The 23,821-nt window shown below is 42.4% G+C and overlaps 1 protein-coding gene across 1 annotated transcript in view; it reads left to right on the top strand.

The window, feature by feature from the left end:
• BRINP1 (BMP/retinoic acid inducible neural specific 1) overlaps positions 1-14,041 on the top strand; it is a 172,747-nt gene extending 158,706 nt beyond the window's left edge. Inside the window, exon 8 of the mRNA XM_004423372.3 lies at positions 12,460-14,041. Coding sequence (XP_004423429.1) covers positions 12,460-13,600 — 1,141 coding nt within the window. The 3' untranslated portion in view covers positions 13,601-14,041. The remainder of the gene's footprint in view (positions 1-12,459) is intronic.
• Positions 14,042-23,821: the final 9,780 nt, after the last annotated feature.

Genomic DNA, 23,821 nt, shown 5'->3' on the forward strand with positions numbered 1-23,821 from the left:
CCACAGTTTCCATGGGTCAGGAGTCTGGGCATGGTATAGCTGGATCTTCTGCTTACATTTCACAGGCTGAAATCAAAACATGGAGGTTCTGGGGAAGTACCCATGTCCAAGCTCATTCAGGTTGCTGGCAGAATTCAGTTCTTTGTGTTTGTAGGACTGAGGTCACCTTCTCCTTGCTGGCCATTGGCCAGGGTTTGCTCTTAGCTCCTTAAGGCCATTCTCCACTCCTTACACATGGACACCTCCATTTTTAAGGGAACAAAGGTGTGGTGAGACCTTTTCATGCCTCAGATCTCTCAGAGTTCTCTTTCTGCCCACAGCCAGAGAAAATTCGGTGCTTTTAAAGGAGCACATCTGATTAGATTAGGTCTACCTAGATTATCTCCCTGTCTTTAGGTCAACTGTGCCCATATAAGAGAACAGAATCCTGTGATATCTTATCATATTCACAAGCTCTGGGGATGAGATCCTGGAATCTTGGGAAGGGAGGGGGCATTTTTAGAATTCTACCTAATACAGTAACATAGCTTAGTAGTAATGGAATGGGGAAGATATCCTGAGTTCTCTTTGGGGTTCATGATATACAGTAGTTTGAATATCTATTGCTGTATAATGAATTGACACAAACTTAGGGGCTTAAAAGCACCAATCAGTATATTATGCTCATGAACTACAGGTCAGGAATTTGTGCCAGGATTGGCTAGGCAATTCTGTTCTATGAAGAGTTGACTTGAAGTTCTCACTGGTATTTAGCTGGCAGCTGGGCTGGGCTGGAGGTCCCAAGAAAGCTTTACTCACATGTCTGGTGTCTTAGCAGAGACAGCCAGGAGGCTGGGCTCAGCTAGGCAGCTCTCCCTCTCCAGGGTCTCTCCAGCAGGTTGGTCAGTTTGCTTATAAGTGGTCTCAGAGCTCCAAGAGGGAGTTTTGCAAGAGACAGGAGATGGAAGCTGCTAGTCTCCTGAGATCTGAGTCCATAAACTACATGAATCACTTCTGCCTTATCGTATTGGTCAAAGGAGTAGTAGAATCTGCCCAGATTCAAGGGGAGGGAACATCGATGTCCTGTCTATGGGAGGAGCGTAAAAAGATCCGTGGCCACCTGCCATACATAGTGGATTTGTCATTTGTTTATTTTTCCAGCGTAATACATTTTAGTCTAGAGGGAAGTGCACGCTTCAGAGACCTTGTGAAGAAACATTTTGTAATACAAAATTGCCCTGTTAATTAAGATTGCTGTTTAGTGGATTTATCTTAAGGTTTACACTCCTTGCTAAACGCTTCAACCTGGGTGCATATTTTGTTGTTGTTGTTGTTTTGTTTTCTTGGAAGCTGGTTAAAGGGAGAGAATGTTCTATAACATTATTTTATTATGTGGGGGGTATATGTGTAGTGTGGGTACCAGAAGTGAGAAGGAAGATTCAGCCAGTTGCTAAGTATTCCAATTATGGAATAATTCCAAGTATGTGTTCCAAAACCAGGGAAATAACTACAGGAAATGTCCACTGGACCCACTGTGAGACAGACCCGAGCTAAGACTCCATTGATTACCTGACTTCCGTAAACACCTATTCTGACTAGCGGACCACAGTGACATTTTGTGTCTCCTGGAATTAGTATCAGTTCAGAGCCAGTGTCCAGTAATCCTTGTAAAGTGTGAATATTTTTTTTCCCCAATGCACAGTCACCCAGGTCAACTGCTGTCAGTCCCTTTGGGAGATACTGGGGGAAAAATGAGTAGTATATATTTGTGGCAGTGTGCGGGGTCCTTCTTCAAGGGGAAGGTTCTGGTTCTAGGCTTCCAGAGACCACTTGTGTGACCTCAAGCAAATCACATAACCTCTCTGGGCTCTGTTTCCTGTGGACCAGGCCTTGTCTAAGCATCATTCAGCTCTAGGATTCTGGAAATCTGCCACTCTAAACCCACAGACAGCTCCCTCCTGGAGTAAAGTGCTACTTTGATAGTCCCTGACTTACTGATTTTTGTTTGTGTATGTGTATATGGTGGGGGGGGAGCAATTTGGTGACAAAGACCTATTCTGAGTGTGTATCAAACTGTCCTATTAAAGAAGAGATACACGCTCACAAATAACCCCAGGCTAGCTTGGGGCAGCTGGCTGTCAGTCACAGAAGCCTACAACTACCCTCTCAAACATGGGGCAATGAAGCTTTTAACTAAGAATATCTTTGGCACTTCTTTTATATTTATGGGGATAAAAAGAAGGCAATCAGTGAGGCTGAACCTCACAGCAACCCAAGGGTGCACAATCTGGGTGAGGAACAGGGAGATATGTGCCAGCACCTGAGCTTCACCAGGAGCGATGTGCAGGGTTTGTTCAACCCAACACTACTAGGCACACCTCCATGGCCATCCCTGTTTGTCATTCTGCATTTGTAACAAGTAGGACAGTTGACTCACTCAGCTGATGTCAGGCAAGAGAATAAGCATCTCCAGACCCTTTTTGTTGTTTTTAGTTTTTTTTATTTCTTCCCTGGGGCTCAGAAGTGGCTTCCTGTTCGGAAAAGAATCTAGATGCTCAGAGGATTGAGTCGGAAATAGAACTAAGTTGTTACAATTTCCGTGGAAAGTTCTTTCTTATTCCCCTTCGGGGCCACTTCCCAATTCTCTTCCCCACCTCCACCTCCAAGTCAGCCAACAAACTCACATGTGGGTAAGTCATAATCCTAGTGATGTGACAACTCACTGTGACCTTCAGTAAGTCACATCTCCTTTCTGAGCCTAGTTTTCCATATCGTTAAAATGAGATTCATGATACCCTCTCAACTCCACCTATGACACAGACAAGTTGTGAAGATCAAAATTAGAGAACCAAACAGAAGAGCTTTATAAAGTTTAAAAGTGATATAAAAATGTAAAGCATTGCTGTCTTCACAGAATTTTTCTGGTTGTTTTAAAGGACAACTGTTTTTGTAAATGTTTGATGGAAGTACTACAGATATATAGAAGGTGAAAATATCCTAAATGTACAGCCAGATGAATTTTCACAAAATGAATTCACACATGTAACCAGCAGCACCCAGATCAAAAAATACGTCATGATCAGCACTGCAGAAACCCCCCTGGTGTCCTCTGCTGGGCAGTACCAGCCTTCTCTCTGAGGGAATTACTTCTTTTGTTGCTACGTGCTACTGTAGCTCAGTTTTGCCTCTTTTTATAGCGTGGACTCTTTTGTGCCTGGCTTCTTTCACCTTTTCGTTTTTCTATGAGATTCCTCCACGTTGTTTTGTGTAGTTTCGGCTCGTTCATTCTCAAGAGTATTCTATTGTGTTTGTAGAAGTCTACTCTACTGCTGATGGTCATTTGCATAGTCTCCAGGTTGGGGCTACGATGAATAGTGCTGCCGTCTTACACATGTCATTGGGTGAACTTCTACATGCATTTGTGTGTGTGTGTGTGTGAGGAAGATCAGCCCTGAGCTAACATCCATGCCAATCCTCCTCTTTTTGCCGAAGAAGACTGGCCCCGGGCTAACATCCGTGCCCATCTTCCTCCACTTTATGTGGGACGCCGCCACAGCGTGGCCTGACAAGCGGTGCGTCGGTGCGCGCCTGGGATCCGAACCCGGGCTGCCAGCAGTGGAGCGTGCGCACTTAACCCCTATGCCACGGGGCCGGCCCCCTCTATATGCATTTTTGCTGGGTATGTATTAGAGTGGAATTGTTGGGACATAGGGTATTCATTTGTTCAGCTTTATAGATAATTCAGTAGATACCTCCAGTTTTCCAAATTTGCTAACCAATATCTTTATTGCCAGTAGCATAGGGGACGTTCAATTGCTCCACATCCTTGCCCACACTTGGTTTCCCTGTATTTTTTATTTTTTTTAATTTTTATTTTTCTTTGTGAGGAAGATTAGCCCTGAGCTAACATCTGTTGCCAATCCTCCTCTTTTTGCTGAAGAAGAGTAGCCTTAGGGTAACATCCATGCCCATCTTCCTCTATTTTATATGGGACGCTGCTACAGTATGGCTTGACAAGCAGTGCATTGGTGCATGCCTGAGATCCGAACCTGGGAACCCCGGGCCGCTGAAGCGGAGTGTGCACACTTAACCGCTGCGCCACTGGGTGGGCCACCTGTCTTTTTTATTTTTAATTTTATTTTAGCTAGCCTGCTGCAGTAGGATCTCACTGCAATTTTAATTCGCATTGTCCTGATGACTAATGAAGTGGAGTTTCACGTGCTTATCGGCCTTTTGAATACCTTTTTTTATGAAGTGCCTTTTCATATCATTTGTCTATTTTCCCTTTTGGTTGTCTGAATTTTTCTTAGCCATTTGTAGTTCTTTTCTTTTTTCCTGGGACAAATCATATTTATTAACAGTTGTAAGAACTTCTCAAGAAAAATAAAAATTGTGATACTAATTGCATCTATTCACGTTTAAAGAGACCCAGGAAGGAGTGGCAAACATCAGGCAGCATGAAATGTCTTTGACTAGTCTAGCACGCAGACAGTGTAGGGGTTACTTATGTACAGATCTTCCTCAACCTCCAATGGGGTTATGTCCTGATAAATTTATCATAAGTTGAAAATACTGTAAGTCAAAAATGCATTTAATATACCTAACCTATGTAACATCATAGCTTAGCCTCGCCTACCTTAATTGTGCTCAGAATACATTAGCCTACAGTTGGGCAAAATCATCTAACACAAAGCCTATTTTATAAGGAAATGTTGAATATCTCATGTAATTTATTGAATACTGTACTGAAAGCGTAAACAGAAAGGATGTCTGAGTACAGAATGGTTGTCAGTGTATTGGTTGTTTACCCTGGCGACTGCGTGGCTGACTGGGAGCTGTGGCTCGCTGCCGCTGCCCAGCATCACGGGAGACGTTTGTACTGCATATCACAAGCCAGGGAAAAGGTCAAAATTCAAAATTTGAATGGTTTCCACTGAATGCCTATGGCTTGTGCACCATGGGAAAGTCAAAAAATCATTGAGTTGAACTATCGTAAGTTGGGGGACCCTCTGTATTATAAATACAATCTTTGATTAGCTAGAGGTATTGAAAATATATTTTCTAACTAATGGTTGTCTTTTCACTCTTTGAACGCATCTTTTGATGCACATGTTTTAACCTTAATATACCCCTATTAATCAATTTTTTCCTTTATGGTGAGGTGTTTCAAGAAATCTTTGCCTCCAATATCAAAATGATGCTCCTCTATGTTTTCTTCTAAAAGCTGTTTTGTTGATGTTTGTATTGTTATCACTATTTAACTTTTCACATTTGGATCTATAATCCATCTGTTAATGATTTTGGGATACAGAAGAGATTAAGCATCAGGAAGAGGTTTTGTTGTTATTGCTGTTTTAATATCAATATTCAACTGACCCAACAACATTGATCAAATTCTTTCCCTAGATTTTTAAATCTATAATTACTTATTTCAAAGGGACCATTTTCTATGTGAGCTCAAGAGGAACACAATAGTTTGTTTTCATGAGAGACAGTGTGTACCTATGATATGTCGGAACCTTTATATACCTTATCTCATCTGATCCTCAAAACAACCCTACAAAGTACTGTATTATTATTCTAGTCTGTAGTTGAGAAAACTGAAGCTTAGAAAGGACAAGCAATTAGCTCAAGGTTAAGTAATGAATAGGAGAGCTATGATTCAAAACCCAATCCTTTCTGACTCCAAAGCCCACGTCTAGCTCTTTCTTCAAGCATCATGGTGACAGCATTCATTAGAACTGTGGAGGGTGAGTAACCAGTGAGACTAGGAGATTAAGCTATAATCAACCGGGCTGTTCTAGTAACCGAGAGGAATATTTTTACCTGGAACATTTATAAAACACAGTTATTCTTTGCCCTCAGTAACAATAATGGTTAATATGGTCAGTCATAAGTTCCTTTCTCTGCAAACCTCCCAGGAGCTTTGCATATTCAATTCTACTTCTGAAGACAAAGCATAAGGTAGGTATTACCTTCCCCATCTGACAGATAAGAAAACTGAGATCAAAGAGGTGAAGTGACTTATTCAAGGTCAAATATCCAAGCTCAAATAGTGGTAGAGTGGGGTTCAGTATTTACTTAACTGACTCCCACATCTATGGTTACCCCATTTCACTGCCCAAATCATTGGTCTAGATGACCATTATTGTACTTCAGGGTTAAGACCATTAGACCCGATTAGCCCCTTCTTCCTTTCTAGCATTTTGGTCTGAGTTTCTCATTCTCCTGTCTAACTGCTACCCAGGAAGGAAAAACCACTCTTGCAGCCCTCCGCCTGGAAGCTTCTTGCTGCCTTTAGCCTTTTTGTCTTCTTTAAAGAGGCTTCTGGATGCTTCCTTCACTTGCCTCCAGCACATCCATGCCCCAAAGCAAAATGCTGAATTTGAATATGCAGCTGATGTTGCTTGTCACCTCCTTCCAGACACAGAGCTGTGTAATTGCAAAAATTGTTTCCTAATCCTTCCCAATTAAGCTCCTGACAACCTAATTTTAAAGACTCCATTGGAGTCTCCATTTACATTGCCGTTCTCCCCATTCCTCCTACCGTCTACCTCTGCTCACTGCAAATAAGACCTATTGCCTTCATGCCACAATTCCAAACTAGAAAGCATCTTCATTATGGCAAGGGACCACAAAATTCTTCTTTTCGTCTTTTCTTCCTTATTACTGTAAGCCATTCAATGAGGCTCTGACATCATGTGAAAAACGGAGAGAAGAAGGGAAAATTATTTTGGGTTATTAATGCAATGATAGAAACTCAGAGAGAGGAATGATTAAAAGCTACATATTTATCTGGGAAAAATGATGAACACAGAGTGGGCCTGATGGCCGGTTATAATTCACACTAGCATATCTATTAACCAAGGTTTCTTTCAGTTGAGTCCCAAGCATCCTGACACCATTGATGTATTCATCTTTTATCACACCATTCCTTTAACACACGCGCACGTGCGCGCGCGCATACACACACAGAGTCATACATAGCACAACCAAAAAACCTAAAAACAACTGTTTGTCTTCCCAGTCTAGTCTATGGTCTACAGAGTGTGTGTGGAGTCTCATGGAATTTCTCAGACATCCATTACAGTGTCAAAGAAATGCCAGGGAAGAAACACAGGGCATAAATAAGAGAATAATTCAGAACTCCAATTTCATTTTTTTTTCCATTTCCTCTTCACTTTTAAATAAACACTCCTGGTAGGGAAGTGGGAGTTATGGATTAGAGTTTTCTATTTTAGCCTAGATCTGCTTCCCCCACACCCTCTCTCTTTGGCACTCGATTTGTATGATCTCCCCTAAAATGCCACTGGCCTGGCACTGCAGTCCTGTCTTAGGCAAAACCTCCAATTAAAATCAGCAGGGAGTTTGCTTGAATTAGGAATCCCAGCCTGGGCTCCCCACCAGGGTGGTTCTGAAAGGGAGATATGGCCTTTGAACGCACTGGTGGGAAGCCCTGGGTGGTATCACCTCTGTCCTCCAAATGACAAGTGACTCCACGCTGTGTCACTAGGAGACCTGTCAGGTCGCCAGAAAATCCTGGCTGAGGCAAAAACAGAGCCTGCTGGAGGGCAGTGGTGGTGTCTCCATGGCCCAGAGCCTAGCTTCTCCTCCAGTCTGGGTTTCAGAAGGTAGGGAAAGTACAGGAAGGGAATTGAGGGCAGACTGGGTTTGCATCCAGAAATCCTGAGCTCTGGTCCACTATGTCCATATTGTGTGACCATGGGAAAGTCACAGTCCCTTTCTGGCCTTCACTGCCCTCTCAGTAGAATGGAAATCACAAGGGAGTCCTATCTTATGGGGTTGATGTCAGGATAAAGGATACCTGCCACGGTGTAGAAAGCACTCAATAAACATCGATCCTCTACTTAAGCAACTAAGTCTAAACGTTCAGGTCTAAACATGAGGGAGATGGGGTGAACACCTCCAAGGCTTCTTCTTGAAGGTTTTCTGCATCTATGGTCCAAGCTGCTCCATGTGGAGCCTCTGTGGGTGCTTACCAATCAGGCTCCAGGGTTTGCCAGATTTAGAAATAAAAATGCATCTTCCTGCCCTCCTTTCCTTCCTCCTTTCTTCCATCTCTTCAGCCCCCCCATCAGAATGAATTGAAATCCCATCCAATAGAAAGTGCGGATTTGGATATATTGGAGTTCATCTTTGGCTGCAAACATAAGATGCTTTGGATCCCCAGAGATAGAGAAAAGCGCTTTAAAACTTGGTCCTCCCTGCCTCCCACTGACTGCCTTGCAGTGGGGCTGTGTCAGCCCTTGGTGAGACACCCCTCCCCTCTGGAGCTGGCCTATTAAGCCACTCCTCTGTTGCCAGGGTTGAGGCAGGCTGTCACCAGCTAGCCTGGGAAATGGTATTTATAGATCGCAGTCTCTCCTACCCCTGGTCCCCAGCCTCTCCCTGATCACTTGTCGGTGAGCTCCAATTATCTGTGAATGGGGGAGAGGGATCCTGAGGAAGCGAAGCTAGAGGAAGCGAGAAATGTGATAATAGGCCCTTTACATGCTCAAACTTTCAGTATTTTTCCATTATTTCAATTTATTTCTCTTCCTGTGGCCTGCTTCCTTTCTCTTGCTTGCCTCATTGTTAGAATTTTACATTATGGTACATAGCAGAAAGTGCACCAATGCTGGAGTTAGAGAGCCTGGTATCTGTGGAGTAACTTCATGATCTCAGACAGGTTATCTCACTTCTCAAGGTCCCGTTATCTTCATCTGTAATGCAGATGGTTATACATGCTGCTCAGGGAGATCCTCCAGCACAATGCCTGGTATACAGTGAGTGCTCAATAGTTGCAAGCCACGGATTCCCTTGGCTGGTTTAGGGGGCTGTCTGCCATTGAACATGGCAGGGTTTCTGAGTATCAGTGATGACTCCCCAGACCACTGGCTGGAGATGAAGAAGGTGTAGGAGATTGATCTGATTGAGGCTGATTCCTCATTATTGGAAGTTGCTTGTGTTAAGAACAAACACACAAAAAAATGGAATGAGCTTGTTTGTCTGCTTTCACTCTTCTCCTCAAAATGAAGATTAAAAAGCAAAGGAAAGTACACTGACCTTGGGAATCAGGACTCACTAGTAACAGTGCTTCCCATCTCTGACCTCCCCCCCCACCCTCCTGCCTCTTCTGAAAAAGGTGACTTGCTTTCACATGGCCCATCCAGCATCCACATTCCCTGAATCAGTGAGTTATGACAAATGGAGGTGTGGATGAATTTCTTCATTTCTTTCCTACTCACTCTAATTTCATTCCATCACATTCTCCCTCTCCAGTTGCTTCCTGCTACATCGCCCCTGTCTGCTCCTCTAGGTCAGGCTCCATCGCTTCCCCCACCATCTCCAACACCAAGGTCGTTTCTCCTCTTTATCACGCTTCCCCATGATCTACCTCTCTCCTCCATTCTCTCTTTCCTCTTCCCCTGGGCCTCGTGCTCCCTATCACCCCTCCCTGCACGCAGCCTAGTCCTAAGTCCTCTCGCTGTATCATTAATGCCTTCTTTGATACAGCCCACAACCTCATGATTATTCTGAGGTCAGGAGATGCAGGTGCCACGCAGCTCGCTAATGCGCCTCAGAGGGCCTCTGTCCCCAATCCCTCCTGCTCGACAGGGCTGGAATCCTAATTTGCCACTAGCCCCTTTGCTTGTTGCAGCATCACCGGGAACTTTCATCTTTTTGTTCCCCGCACTGAGGAGTCTGAGAGTTCAGCCACAATGAGGCATTGATTCAAGGAGTGGGGGCTGCGGTCCTGACAAAGGGTCCCAATGATGAGACACGAGAAAGGGGGCGCTCTACGGGGTTATAGAATGCCTTGCAGATGGGAACAGAGGAGCTCTAAATGGGGTACTGTCCTGTCACTTGGAGAGGGAGTGACAGGGGCAAGTGTGGGCCATTTGAAAGAGGCATTTTGAAATGACGCTCTCGTCAGATGGAACCTCGCAATCAGAGACGTGTGGCGGGCCCCTGCGGCTCACAAAAATATCAGATGACTCATAGCCAATATTCAGTCAATGTTCTGGTTTGGGAGGTGGGAGCTGCATAGCTCATTCTTATTCCAGCTATGTTTCCTGAAGGCTGGGCCTACTGCTGTTCTCCAGGCCGTAATAGGATTGGTCTCAGGAAGCAGAGACTGGGGAGGCCTGGAGTCGTGTGGGTAGACGGTATCGAAAACTAATGCTGCAGTCCAGAGGAAAGAGGAGAAGCTGAATGTTTTTAATGAACTATAAGAATAAAAATATTAATTTTGTCCGTTCATTCATTCAGCCAACATTCCTTCATTTGGCAAACATTTACACAGAGCCAGGCTCTGGGCTAGATATTCAGGGAAGGAAGGATCTCCCCTCTCAAGCCTTAGAGCCTGCAGGGAAAACTGACAAGGAAGCCAGGGGTTTCAATACAGTATTTTGAATGTTGTGAGGGAGGTGTTATTGCCAGAGGTGGGATGGTTCTGTGGATTTAAGAAGCAGAGCAGTTTCAAGGAGCACACTAATTATTCCCCCGTTTTTTCTCAGCTAATAAGCAACTCATTGAAAGCAAAGCATTCTGGGAAGCCGTTTCAACAGTATCCATTTTCAAATGTCCCATATAACAAAATGGTTTCCCTCAAACTCCAGAGAGATAGTGAAATCCCTGAGAGTGTCTCAATACCTTCAAAGGAATAGCTTATTCTCTGGGATAAGAGGACTTATTATTATTACCTGTTTAATAATTGGTCTCTGCCAGAGTCTGTGTTAAATGCTTTAAATATATTATGTTACTCAATCCTCTCACCCGCCGCACAAGATGGGCTTTATTATTCTCATTTTAGATATGAATACCGAGGCTTAAAGACATGAAGTGACTTGTTCCTGGTTATGGAAATGAGCTTTGAACTCAGTTCTGCTTGGGCCAACACACATACTTTTCCTCATTAGGCTCTACTGCCTTTCTCATGGCTCTTGGGTTTGGCGATTATGGTTCAGCAGTGGGAACGATAGCATAGATGGATTGCTAACACTTCCTACCACAGGCAGTAGGATGCAAATGTTCCTATGTTTCCAGCTTCCCAAAATGAGGATCATGAACCACTGCTACCATCATCATCACATCAACATTACCACAGCACATCACAGCCTTAAGAAAGGCTTTCTTGACTGTTGGTTGACATATAAGGAACAAAGTCAAAGCTATGAGCCAGGAGACTTCTCTACTCACTGACTGTATGACATCGAGTCCCATCATTTCATTTCACCTCCGAGCTTCCACTGCCATGTCTATAAAATGGAGCTGAGAGTCCCTTTGCAGGAATAACAAGAGCTAACTTTTATTGAGCCCTTAAGACCTGCCAAGTTTGGGGCTAAGCCTTCACATAAAAATTCATGTAATCCTCACATCAGCCCTGTGTGGTAAGAATGATTTGGAAGGTGAAGGAAACTACTCAGCATTACCTCAGCTCCTATGTGGAGGAGCCAGGATTTTATGCAATCTCTGACTGACCTCAAGTCCCAAGCTATTTTCAGGGTGTTGTTGTGAGGCTCAAGTGGCAAAACGGGAGTGAATGTGCCCTGTGCAGGGTAAAAAAGTGCTAGACACATGTAAGGAATTATTCGTAGCATGGAAGACAGCCAAGAGGTGACTTGCACAGAAACGAGGAAAGATGAGAGGCCGCTAAGCTGACTCCCTTACATATTTTTACCTATTCTTCTGTTGCTTCTTATTTGATCCAGTATCTGTCTTCATTGGACTGTTTCACTGGCTGGAATCTTGGGACAGGCTTGGGTATGGTTCATAAATGTGTTGAGGGGCAGTGAGGAGGGGGACCTAGAGACATGTGCTGCAACGGAAATTCCACTAAATTGAGAGTTGGGAGCTCTGGAAAAATGGAGGAAAGAACATCTTTCTTATGTGTTTTGAAAAGCCACTGTAAGGATCATGTAAGATTTTCAATATGGAAGTACTACATGATCTCTGGAGTAATATAAAATATAATTTGTTTTTGTTGAAGTTGTTGGATATTGTATAACCTCATGGGAGGAATCTGTGAAGGAGTTTGAAACATCTGATGCAGGTTAAAAGAAATGACCCCTAAGTTCTCTACTGCTGATTTTTTTACAATGTGTTGTCATCCAGCAGGGGTGTTTGAGTTTAGACATTTTAATTTCTTGAATCAAACTTCTTTGGGGCTAATGTATAATGGAATCATAGAGCTGGAAGGACTTCCAACAACAGTTACTCCATCCAACGCCCTCACCTTACAAATGAGGACATTGAACATTAGAAGCGAAAAACACAATGTCATACAGCTGGTCTGTGACATTACAAGGCACTACAATGTAGTTCTTGTAATTTATGTTCAATGCCCTTCTTATTATAACTGTTCTACCCAGTCCTTTCATTCATTAGGGAGCTCCAATTTGCATGATCAGTTGGATAATCCTAACTCACAGCCCACCCATGGTGGTTAACATTCTCCATTTTCCCTCTATCCCCCAGGACAATTCAGCAGTGGCTTGCAAGGGTCCAGTCGCTGCTCTACTGCAATGAGAATGGGTTTTGGGGAACCTTCCTGGAAAGCCAGAGGAGCTGCGTGTGCCACGGGAGCACCACGCTGTGCCAGCGCCCCATCCCCTGCATCATAGGAGGGAACAACAGCTGTGCCATGTGCAGCCTGGCCAACATCTCGCTCTGCGGCTCCTGCAACAAGGGCTACAAGCTGTACCGAGGCCGCTGCGAACCACAGAACGTGGACTCGGAGCGGAGCGAGCAGTTCATCAGCTTCGAGACCGACCTGGATTTCCAGGACCTGGAGCTGAAGTACCTGTTGCAGAAGATGGACTCGCGCCTCTACGTCCACACCACCTTCATCAGCAACGAGATCCGCCTCGACACCTTCTTCGACCCCCGGTGGCGCAAGCGCATGTCTCTCACTCTCAAGAGCAACAAGAACCGCATGGACTTCATCCACATGGTGATCGGCATGTCCATGCGCATCTGCCAGATGCGCAACAGCAGCCTGGACCCCATGTTCTTTGTCTATGTCAACCCCTTCAGCGGGAGCCACTCGGAGGGCTGGAACATGCCCTTTGGGGAATTCGGCTACCCGCGTTGGGAGAAGGTCCGTCTCCAAAATAGCCAGTGCTACAACTGGACTCTCTTGCTGGGCAATCGGTGGAAAACGTTTTTCGAGACGGTCCACATCTACCTACGTAGTCGGACTCGGCTACCTACCCTACTGCGTAATGAGACTGGCCAGGGCCCCGTGGACCTGTCAGATCCCTCCAAGAGGCAGTTCTACATCAAGATCTCGGATGTGCAGGTGTTTGGGTACAGCCTGAGGTTCAACGCTGACCTCCTGCGCAGCGCGGTGCAGCAGGTCAACCAGTCCTACACGCAAGGCGGCCAGTTCTATTCCTCTTCGTCCGTGATGCTCCTCTTGTTGGATATTCGGGACCGAATTAACCGCCTGGCCCCTCCTGTGGCCCCGGGGAAGCCCCAGCTGGACTTGTTCTCCTGTATGCTGAAACACCGCCTGAAACTGACCAACAGCGAGATCATCAGGGTGAACCACGCCTTGGATCTCTACAACACGGAGATCCTCAAACAGTCGGACCAGATGACAGCCAAACTCTGTTAACCTGGGCCTCCTTGCCATGGACTTTCCCTTTTGTTGTACAAACAGAACAGAAAAAAGCAAAGCAAAACAAAACAAACACAAATTTGTAAAATGTAATTAATATTCAAAGAAAAGGAGGAAAATCTTCACTCGTTGGAAACTAAAACGTTCTAGCAACTGTATAAAACCGTTGGGCATGTTTGTTATTCTATACTCTGTCATGAAGAAGGGTCTCAGCCTTTTGAGGAGCTTGGAGGGAGTTGTTTCTTAGGCCTCAGGTGCTGTATTGAGGGGGGAGAAGGGAGAGAGCATATGCAATGAATTGTAAAGATCTCTGCTGTGCAGGTGCTAAGATTAAACACTAAAAAGAAAGAGAGATATATGTAATGTACTACTGACACTGCCATTTTTCCTTGTGGGAGGAAATGGACATAGATAAAGAAGATATTTCTTCGGTTATGATTTCTTCCCTCTTTATGCATGATTCTTTGTGGTTCTTTTGACTCATTCGCACACAAGGGTGGGGATACAATGACAGTGCTTTCTTATCCATACAGCTTCTTTCATTCCGAGTAAACTGGAGCTAATTAAAGCTGGACAATAGGTGGGATTGGGGGGAGGGGGAGGCATTCACATAATCACAGGGTGTTAAAACATTAAGGAACCTTGATTTAGTTTGGGAAACAGGCTCGTAGAGAAATGGCATGCCCCTGGCTACATACGTAGTTACTGCCTGAGTAAGGATTTGAATCCTGCCTTCTGATTCCCTTCGCAGTGCTCCTTCTAAATCACACTGGCCACTTTTATGTTTTTTCTTCCAACTAAACTGCCAAGGGACGACGTATTTTTCAGTCTCAGGTTATTTTGATGGCATTTTTTCTTTTAATCAAGAAACCCCTTTCACCTACTTTCTCCAAAAAAAATTGTTGGCTGATTTCCTAGAAGTGCTGTACATATTAAAGCTTTAGTTTGAATAAAAAATCAATAACCAAAATAAAATAAAATAGGGTAGGTTTAAATAGTGCATTGGTCTGCTAGGCTGACTTCCCCAAGTGAGTATCTAAAACAGTATCCTTTGATTAACTCAGAATACACACACACACGTACACATACACACACGAAAATAAACTAACACTGCCATTTCTTTGGCATCTGTGAAAGCTGAGAAGCCTTGGCTGGAACTTTGGGCTTACATTGAAGGAAAGACTCAAGAAAGCAAACTCATTTCAAAGCACTCCTGTTGAGGATTGGAGCAAATATCACTGCTTAGTCTCCAGGAACTCTGCATTTATCTTTTTGCCAAAGTGGTACTTGTTAGAGGTGCTTCCGAGCATCTGGATCTTCATTTCTGTATTGGCAGAGAAATAGGATCACAAATTTCAAGATTAGAAGAGAAAATAGACTTCCTCTGGTCTAAACTTCTGCCCAGAGCAAATCTCCTCTTTACCATCTCAGGAAGATCACTGCTGTTTGCTCACTGACCATTCCAGCAACAGGAAGCTAATTAACTCTATCTTCTACATTCCTTGGGTTCTTCTCTTACTGAAGATCAGGAGCAATAGTGCCCATTCCAGCTTGTGTTCTAAAACAGATCTAATTACCAGATAGTCTTTCCATGCCTTGATCAGCTTTTGCATACTTTTCACCCACTGGTTCCAGTTCTTGAATGTGCATTTCTCTCTCATGGTAATGCTATCCTAGATAAAATACAAAGATGTATCTCAGAGGTGACCAGAATCTATGATAATATAATTCAAACCGAACACCATCCCCAGTGTAGTTTATTTTAAGATGAAAGAAGGAGAGAGCTTCAGTGCATAAGAGATAAAGAATTATCTAGTTTATTTAAGTGTGTGTGGGGACAGTATTCTTTTTTTTTTCCCATAGTGGTAAATTCCAACTTCAATGTTCCAGTTTTTAGTATGAATTAGCATTTATTTTTATACCGTCTTTAACACTTAATATGCACGTCACACTAACCTAGTTTTTGGGACCTCAGATTTTGGGAGGATTCGGTGTTCATTTTGGTTGGAAATCCTTTGTGCCAGAGGTCATATTGCGGCTATTCATCAAGCACAAGATTTTGCAGAAGGTCAGTAAATCATTAAACATCTCTTCAACACCTAGTAGATAAATGGGGCATGTCAGAAAAACAAAATTTGTAAGGAAATGGTCCATGCTTTTGTGCCATTCACCAGCTAATGAAAAAGACAGACATATGAACCAATTAAAAAAAATAAACAATAATTACAGTACACCATGATGAGTGCTATTGTGAGGTCAGGCACACAGAGAGGAGTCTTCAAGAAGTTATTAACTCTGTTCATGGGCTTGGCAAAGGCTTTATATGAGTGTGTTCATTCTCAGTGTTGAAAAATGAATAGGACTTGGGCAAGAAGCTAGGAGCAGAAGGCCCAAAGAAATAGAGAATGCAAAATCAAAAATGTATAAATATGTATGGCATATTTGAGGGTCAGTTAAAATAATAGTTTTAAAAAGGTGTAATCTTAAATGGTAAGCCAACCAAGGGTAGTGAGGATTTTGACTCTATATGAGAAGTTGAAATAATCATCCATAATCTTTGTGACCTAAAGAATGAATTTAAGACTGATCATCTCTCAGTTGCCTCTCTTCCATTTTTCTTTTCATCTCTACCTTCCAAGTACTTCCCAAGACTCATAATGTAATAACCTCTGGTATTTGCATAGCACTCTATAGATTGCTAGACAATCTTCATAGGCACTGTGCTACCTAATCCTTATCACAGTGCAATTAGGGCCTTCAACCTGAGTTCTTCCTCAAACTTCACCAACTCTGTGTGTGTGTGTGTGTGTGTGTGTGTAGGAGAGGCCTCTTCCCTTCACCTTGAAAATACTAACTCCATCATTTCATATTACAAAGAGAATATAGCAATGCCTAATGATTGGAAAGTTCAGGGAAATAGAGAAATTTTCAAGGAGAGAGAAAGATTCAGACATCAAAATATTTATTCAAAGGTGAAAAGAAAATACTTTATTATAAAAGGACACAAAGTTCTGTGGATTTCCAAATGTCTCCTGCTTGAGTCTGGTCCTTTGAGTTAACAAGGTTTCCCTCCAGCTGGGAGGAAGAGAAGCCTGAAGCCTTCAAGTGAGATTTTAATTCAATTAGTGTCTTACCAATTTGATGCAGCATCCAAGGACCTATGATGTCTGATTAATATGCTGATGCTAAGGCAAAAGAGTGAACAGAATGCCCATTTGGATAAGGCCTGGCAGCAAAGCGTGGCATTGCCATGGAAACCACAGAAGGCCATTAATTAGCTATCAAATAAAATCATTGGAAAATTCTGGACCCTGGCATATCTGCCCCCTTCAAATAAGAGGGCAAGAAGAGGTCACACTAACAGCAAGGCTCCCTTCAGTGATTAAAATCTTAGTTGCACAGACACTACATGTCACAAAGTGGAAGAAAGATTGGGAAGTAAAACAAATGGACGCAATAGAAGGAAAGAGGCTTTGGGATTATCCAACACCAAGAATATATTTTTAAATGTGGAGCATATTGTTGGGTTGTCTATGCTGATAAAATTAGCTCAATGACAAATATTTTCTCCTCTTCTCCGTTCTGTGGAAAGAAGGTAAGAAGAATGATATGGATCCACTAGATGGTGATAAATGATTGGGGGAAGAGATTATAGAATCAAAGGGTGAGGAGTAAATAATAGATATGGGTTGTAAAACTTTCAAATTAATAGGGGAAAATTTTTTAAATTGAAAAGAAGGCAGAAAAAAATCATTAAAATAGCTGGATACATAAAAGACATAATAACAAAACTTATTATACAAATAATCACAATAAATATAATTGGACAAAACTCATCAGTAAAAAACAGGTGGTCAGACTTCAAGTTATAAATTTAAAAAATAAAGGGAAAGAAAGGTTGAAAATAAAAAGATGGATAAAGGTATGCTAGACAAATATTAACTAAAAGGAAGCTGATGCAGCCCTGTTAATAGCAGTCAAAATAGACTTTAAGGAGAAATACATTATTAGGGTTAAAGATGGTCAATTTAGCAGGGAAAGTGGAGAGAAGAGTGGACACATAGAACCATAGATTCTTGGGCTTAAATGGGTCATTAAAGATCTATTAAACTTCAGCGTTCAGAGATGAAGAATTACACCCAAAGTTATTCTACAAGTTTTGAATACTGATCATGATTATAGTTCCCTCTTCACCATATCAAAGTAAAATTATCTAGCCCAAACTGCCAGACAAGAAGCAAGAATCAACCTCCTGACATTTAAACCAATAAACTAATAAGCTACACAAACTCACATGCATATGTTCTTCTCTCTATATATATATTTTTTTTTTCTTATGTCACTAAAATCTTACATATAGGCATTTTTACAACCGAAGATCAATGCAAATCCTTGGATGAGGATAATGAGCTCAGGCTGAGCAGAGATCACTCTCTTCTGGAGAACTGAGTTATATCAGTGGCTCCATCCCTGCCAGCCCTAAGAATCTAGAAGGAAGAGATTACCTGAGTGAACTGTCCTTTCTCAATATTCCTCTCTCTCAAAATCATTATCAGGGCCTGCAGTTACAAGTGTAGGGCCATTCCTTACTTTTCAATATCAGACCTAAGTGTAAACATTCTGAGTCAAGGCATATGGTACCTCCTCTGACTACTTTGGTTTGGAACCCTCCTTCCCTTTTAACAAACTCACAAATCAAGATGCACGCAGGGAATGGAATGGGATAGCTTCAAATCAATGGGCAGGAAATCACCTCAAAAGTCACATAGCGACTTTTGGGGGAATTACAGATCTCTTTGAGAAATGTGAAAGCTGTGGTCTCTTTCTCAATAAAAATGTACCTTCACATACACTTTTAAATAATATTTCACAGATCCCTTAACAATCTTTCTTGAACATTCTGGAATTCTACAAACCTTCAGAAAGTACCTCTGATGTAGTCTAAACCCTTTATTTTACAAAATTTAAACTTGAACTTGCAGAGATAAAGAGTTATACCCAAAGTTATCCCACAAGTGTTGAACACTGAGCATGAGTTTAGTTCCCTTTTCACTGTCTCAAGCATATTTTGGCCTAGGATCACATATCAAGTTAATGTAGTTTATATAGCAGAATCCTGCCTTAGGGAAGGCAGTTTAAACCCAACATATACTAAATCCCAAATTTATTAAGTAGATATATTCTTTGTAAGCACTATCTAAAAGAAGGAGATCTCTAAACCGGAAAGTAGTGAGCTTGGTTAAAGGATGAACAGGGATGCATTGACAAGTTTTGCGTCATCAGTGGATAGAGTCTAGTTCACTGAAGCTGGTACAATGGTACATGAAGTTTAAAGGAGCTATAGAATGTTTGTCTTAGTCAATTCAGTCTGCTATAACAAAAATACCATAGACTTATACTTAGACAACAAACATTTATTTCTCACAGTTCTGCAAGCTGCGAAGTCCAAGCCCAAGGCACTGGTAGATTTGGTGTCTGGTGAGGATCCATCTCCTGGTTCATAGAGGGCTGTCTCCCTAGGGTGTCCTCACATGGCAGAAGGGGCAAGAGAGCTCTCTTGGATCTCTTTTATAAGGGCACAAATCTCATTCATGAAGGTTTCATCTTTTTGACCTAATTATCTCCTTATCTCCTAATACCATCACCTTGGGGGTTAGGATTTCAACATATGAATTTGGGGAGGGGGGACACAAACTTCAGTCTATAACAGTGTTAAATCAGTAAAAGAAAAACCTCCATTTAATAACCTGGAATAAACAAATGAGCTTCATGAGTCACAAATTGAGTTGCTTTCTGAGTTGAGTATCTGACCTCCACTCCCAAGTTTCCTTGCTTGGTAGGTGTCCAGCAAAACTGTATTGGCTCCACCCAAGGGTCAATACTTCCCTAAGAATGAACAAGGAGCTTCTCCACAAAGTTTCACAGTCTCAATAAAACTTCTCAGTGGAGCCATTTACTCCAAGAAGAAAATGGCTTTGATAAAATTTTTTAAAAAATCTTCAGAGATGATGAGGAGGAGAAAGAAGGGCTACCCAAGGTGCAGATCTAAATTTTCACACTGATGTCACCTAGGATGGCTGTACTTTCCCCGTCAAGTGATCCCTGCAAGCTTTAACCAGGGACTGGAGATTGGTCTGACTTTGCCACAGGCTTGCATGAGTGAGGAAATTATAATGTTCTTATAAATTAGAGGTTGATTATAAACACTGCCAAGGGATTGTTAATTATATGGTATTAATTGTATAACATAATTATAAATTAATAATAATGTTACCTAATATTTTGTTAGTGTGCAAAAGGATGCTTAGCTTAAAGCCTAGACCCAGGAGCTGAGTTTTCTTGAATTATTAGGCACCTACAAAATGATGATTAAAACTTAAAATTCCCAGGTTAGTGATTTAACCATTACATTCAGCATTATTCCTGACATAAGAAAATAACTGGCAACATAGTGCTATGGCTAGAGCACAGATCTAGAGACAGGAGATAGTGATTAGAGCTCGGCCACTTACTACCTTTGTGACTTGACTGAGGTATTTAACCTCTCTGTCCTTCAATTTCTTCTTCTGCAAAAATGAGGTTCTTAATAGGTCCTCCCTAATATGCTTGTTGTGAGAATTAAGTACAGTCATGTGTCGCTTAACGATAGGGTTATGTTCTGAGAAATGTGCTGTTAGGCAATTTCATCATTGTGCGAACATCATAGAGTGCACTTACACAAACCTAGATGGTACAGCTTACTACACACCTAGGCTCTATGGTACTAATCTTATGGGACCACCATCATATATGCCGTCCTTTGTTGATCAAAATGTCGATATGTAGCACATGAATGTACAATTAAAGAGCCTAGAACAGTGACTGGCATATAGGAAACATAGCTGTTTGTTAAATAAATGACATAAATAAAAGTATAATTTAGATATATATGCAAATTAGTAATCTTAGTAATAATAGCTAAAGTCAGTTGAGCTCATTTTACGGGCCAAGCACTACAGTCCGAATTTGATGCCACTTATCTCAGTTAACTTCACAGCAACCCAATGAGGTAGATCTAATTATCAATTTCGTTTACACATGAAGAAACTGAGTCTTAGAAAGGTGAAATAACTTGTCTGTGTCCACACTGCTAGTTATGGAGTTATGATCTGTCAGTCTCCAAAAACAAGTCTGCTAACTATGCCACACAGTTTCTCCAATAAGTGCAAATAAGTGCTCTAACAAAGCTATCTATAAGAATAATTCAGACCTTAAAAGGCACCTGGCACCACTTCTTTAATACAGAACCGTTAAATTCCTCTAGAAGCTAGAATCAAGGTATTCAGATAGTGTTAAATGTACTGACTCCTGGAATCACAGGCCTTCAGCAGGAACCGAGGAGGAATGAGCTGTCTAGGACAGATTCTCCATCTGGAGGAGGAGGATCTGGCTGAGAGCCTAGATGCATTTCTTACTCCTTCTCAAACACCTCAAGGAAGCCTACTGTCTCCAGGCAGGGCCACCACCTCTTTGGGCAGAGTGCTATTGACTTGTGCCTTGCTTTTCCCTGGGAAAGAGCAGTGCTGAGGGAGTAAAATGGGCAGGTGGTGAGCAGGGGATGAAAACCATAGCGTGTTCCCCACAGCTATCATACAAAGAGGAGGCCTTTGATCTCTAGCTGGGTCAATTCCTGCTTTTCACATAGAGGGTGGAGCTAGAACCAGTCTGATCCAAGGCTTCTGAAAACCCATTGTAGGCCCATCCAACGCAGACCCACATAGTTGGAGGGGATCTTTAGAATGAATGGGGAGGATGGAGAATGATGTCTGTAGACAGTAGATGGGGTTCTATGAAGACATCCTCATTGTTCCCCATTCAGCTTCCTGCTGTCATCTAACTTTCTCAAACTATTTGCATCTCCCCTATCCCAGAAGCCCCAGAATTGTCATCCTCGGCCATAGGATGCAAAACAATTTTCTTTCTCTCACAGTGGCACAAAGACTTCATTGACAGAAAGGCAGAATGAATAAACTTTATCAACTATATCATGATGAGGGATTGTAAATGTTTACAAAAAACATCACTTCTACATGTATTTTCTTAAGAAGTGATGTCTATGGAAAAGGGAAATATAAATGCCTATTTCATCTTCTAACTTTGTAAGGTCAGCAGGTCTTAGGAAATAGGATTCAGCACTGATTTAAAAAAGAAGAAAAGAAGGCACATAATGTTTGCTGAGCCTCTGTGATGTCTCAGGTAATTAACAAGTATCTAATTCAATCCTCATAAATCCCTAAGAGAGAGTTGCTATTATTTACATCATATAGGTGAGGAAACTAGGGCACCAGGAAAGTCAGGTAACTTCAGTTCAGTTTGACAATTTACTTATTTAGCAGTGAGATGGAGTGGTTAGCAGCATGAGATGTAGGGCCTGAAGAGGTTCAATTCTTGGTTCCCTTTACAAACTCTGTGACCTTGGAAAGTTACTTAACCTCTGTGAACCTCAGTTTCTTCATCCCTCATGTGGAGAAAATAAAAACTCCCACTTCATCAGGTTGCCACGAGGATATTTCTTTTGCCCTATTTCCACCCCTTACGTGAGTTAGTGAAGGGAAGGGCCTACCTAGGTGAATAGTAAGCACTCGATAAAACCTAGCTTTTGTTATTCCCTGGGCCAGGCATGACTCAAGACTGGGGCTTGAAATCACGACCACATTACGGCCCTTGGCTTCCCCTGTTATGTATATGGCTCCTCTGGAATCTTCTACAGTATAAAAACTGAATAGAAGAGTTAGACAAATCACTGACTTCCAAAAGTTCACAGGTGACTAACGACAACACAGGTATTTAAAACCCAAACTGGGGGCAGGGTGCAATCAGAGGAAATATCATATTTAAACGATAAAAACGGAATCAGGAAAAAGGAGAATGAAAATCAGAGTTGGTAAGAGAAGTAATGAAGAGAAGAAGCTTCTGAGTAACCATTCCCAGTGTCCTCTCTGACAAAGCCTGGTACAGGCTCACCAGATTGCCAGGCAAGCAGCAATGTTGCTTAGCAACCCAGCCAGGAACAGCAGAGAGAGCTCTGTGCTGGTGCATTAAGGACTGCTACCGCAGTCCTGGACAGGACCAAACTTTCACTTAAAATCCCGCCTACAGCACAAGGGACCCCTGTAAATCGGAAGCACCTGGGAGGAGAGTCTTCTGCGAGGTTAGGTTGAGCAGAAGGCAGGCAAAGGGGAAAATACTCATTCTAAAATAGTTGAAAAATACAGAGAGAATATTTTTTATTTCTTTCGAACACTGCAGAAACTCAATGTGCTAAGAAAGGCTTGCCAAGCCAAGGACTTGGCTAAGGGTGCTTCATTGAATGTTGATGTGGCATTCGAGGCCAGCAGGACATGCCCGCTTCCCAGTTCATGTAGCTCTCTCAACAGCTGCAGCCACTTGATTACCACCTACAAGTTCAACCTCAAAGTAAGATCTGGAGAAAATATTGTCCTTAGTCAGTAGAGATTGAAGTTGTTAGAGTTCAACTCTGTATTCATTCATTCAACAGGTATTTTTTGAATTTGCAGTTTAGAGAGGAAGATGGGCACTAATTTTGAAGTGTGTTAAGCAGGGGGAAGTGTAAGATGCAATGGGAGTATACAGCATGGATTCCTAACCTAGATTGGACAGGGAAGGACGGAGGTCATGGAAAGCACCAGAAGATCTGATGTTTAATAAGAATCTTGAATGATAAGCCAGAGTTTAACAAAGAGAGAAAGGGAAAATTGTTCCATACAGAATCAAGAGTTCATGCAATGGTCCAGTTCAGCTGGAGATGAGAAAGAGAAAAGGGAAGAGAGAAAGAGAGAGAGAGAAAGAGAAGAGGGGAGAGGATGAATTGGGGATGGGGATGGGGAGGGGTAGGAGCAGAAGTTATGACTATTATGTAGTCATACGATGAAGGGTCTTGCAACTCATATGAGAATTCTGGACTTTATCCATCCGAGAGCAACTGTCAGCCATTGCAGAACTTCAAGCATGACAATGTGAGCAAATGTACTGGCATCCAGTCAACCCTTCTGCTATCCTATTCTGTGCTTGTATCCTAGTATTTGGGTCCCTGGTCTAGTCTCTTGAACTCCTGGCTCGATCCTCTGCCTACTTCCCCTGTCCCTGAAGAAAAGAGATATTGCATTTTTTGGGGGGGGGGGGGTAGGGGGGAATTGACACCCTGTCCCTAATGTGTGG

This window comes from Ceratotherium simum, chromosome 29 (genome assembly GCF_057802395.1).
Source record: "Ceratotherium simum simum isolate JZ-2026a chromosome 29, ASM5780239v1, whole genome shotgun sequence".
Classification (NCBI taxonomy): domain Eukaryota; kingdom Metazoa; phylum Chordata; class Mammalia; order Perissodactyla; family Rhinocerotidae; genus Ceratotherium; species Ceratotherium simum.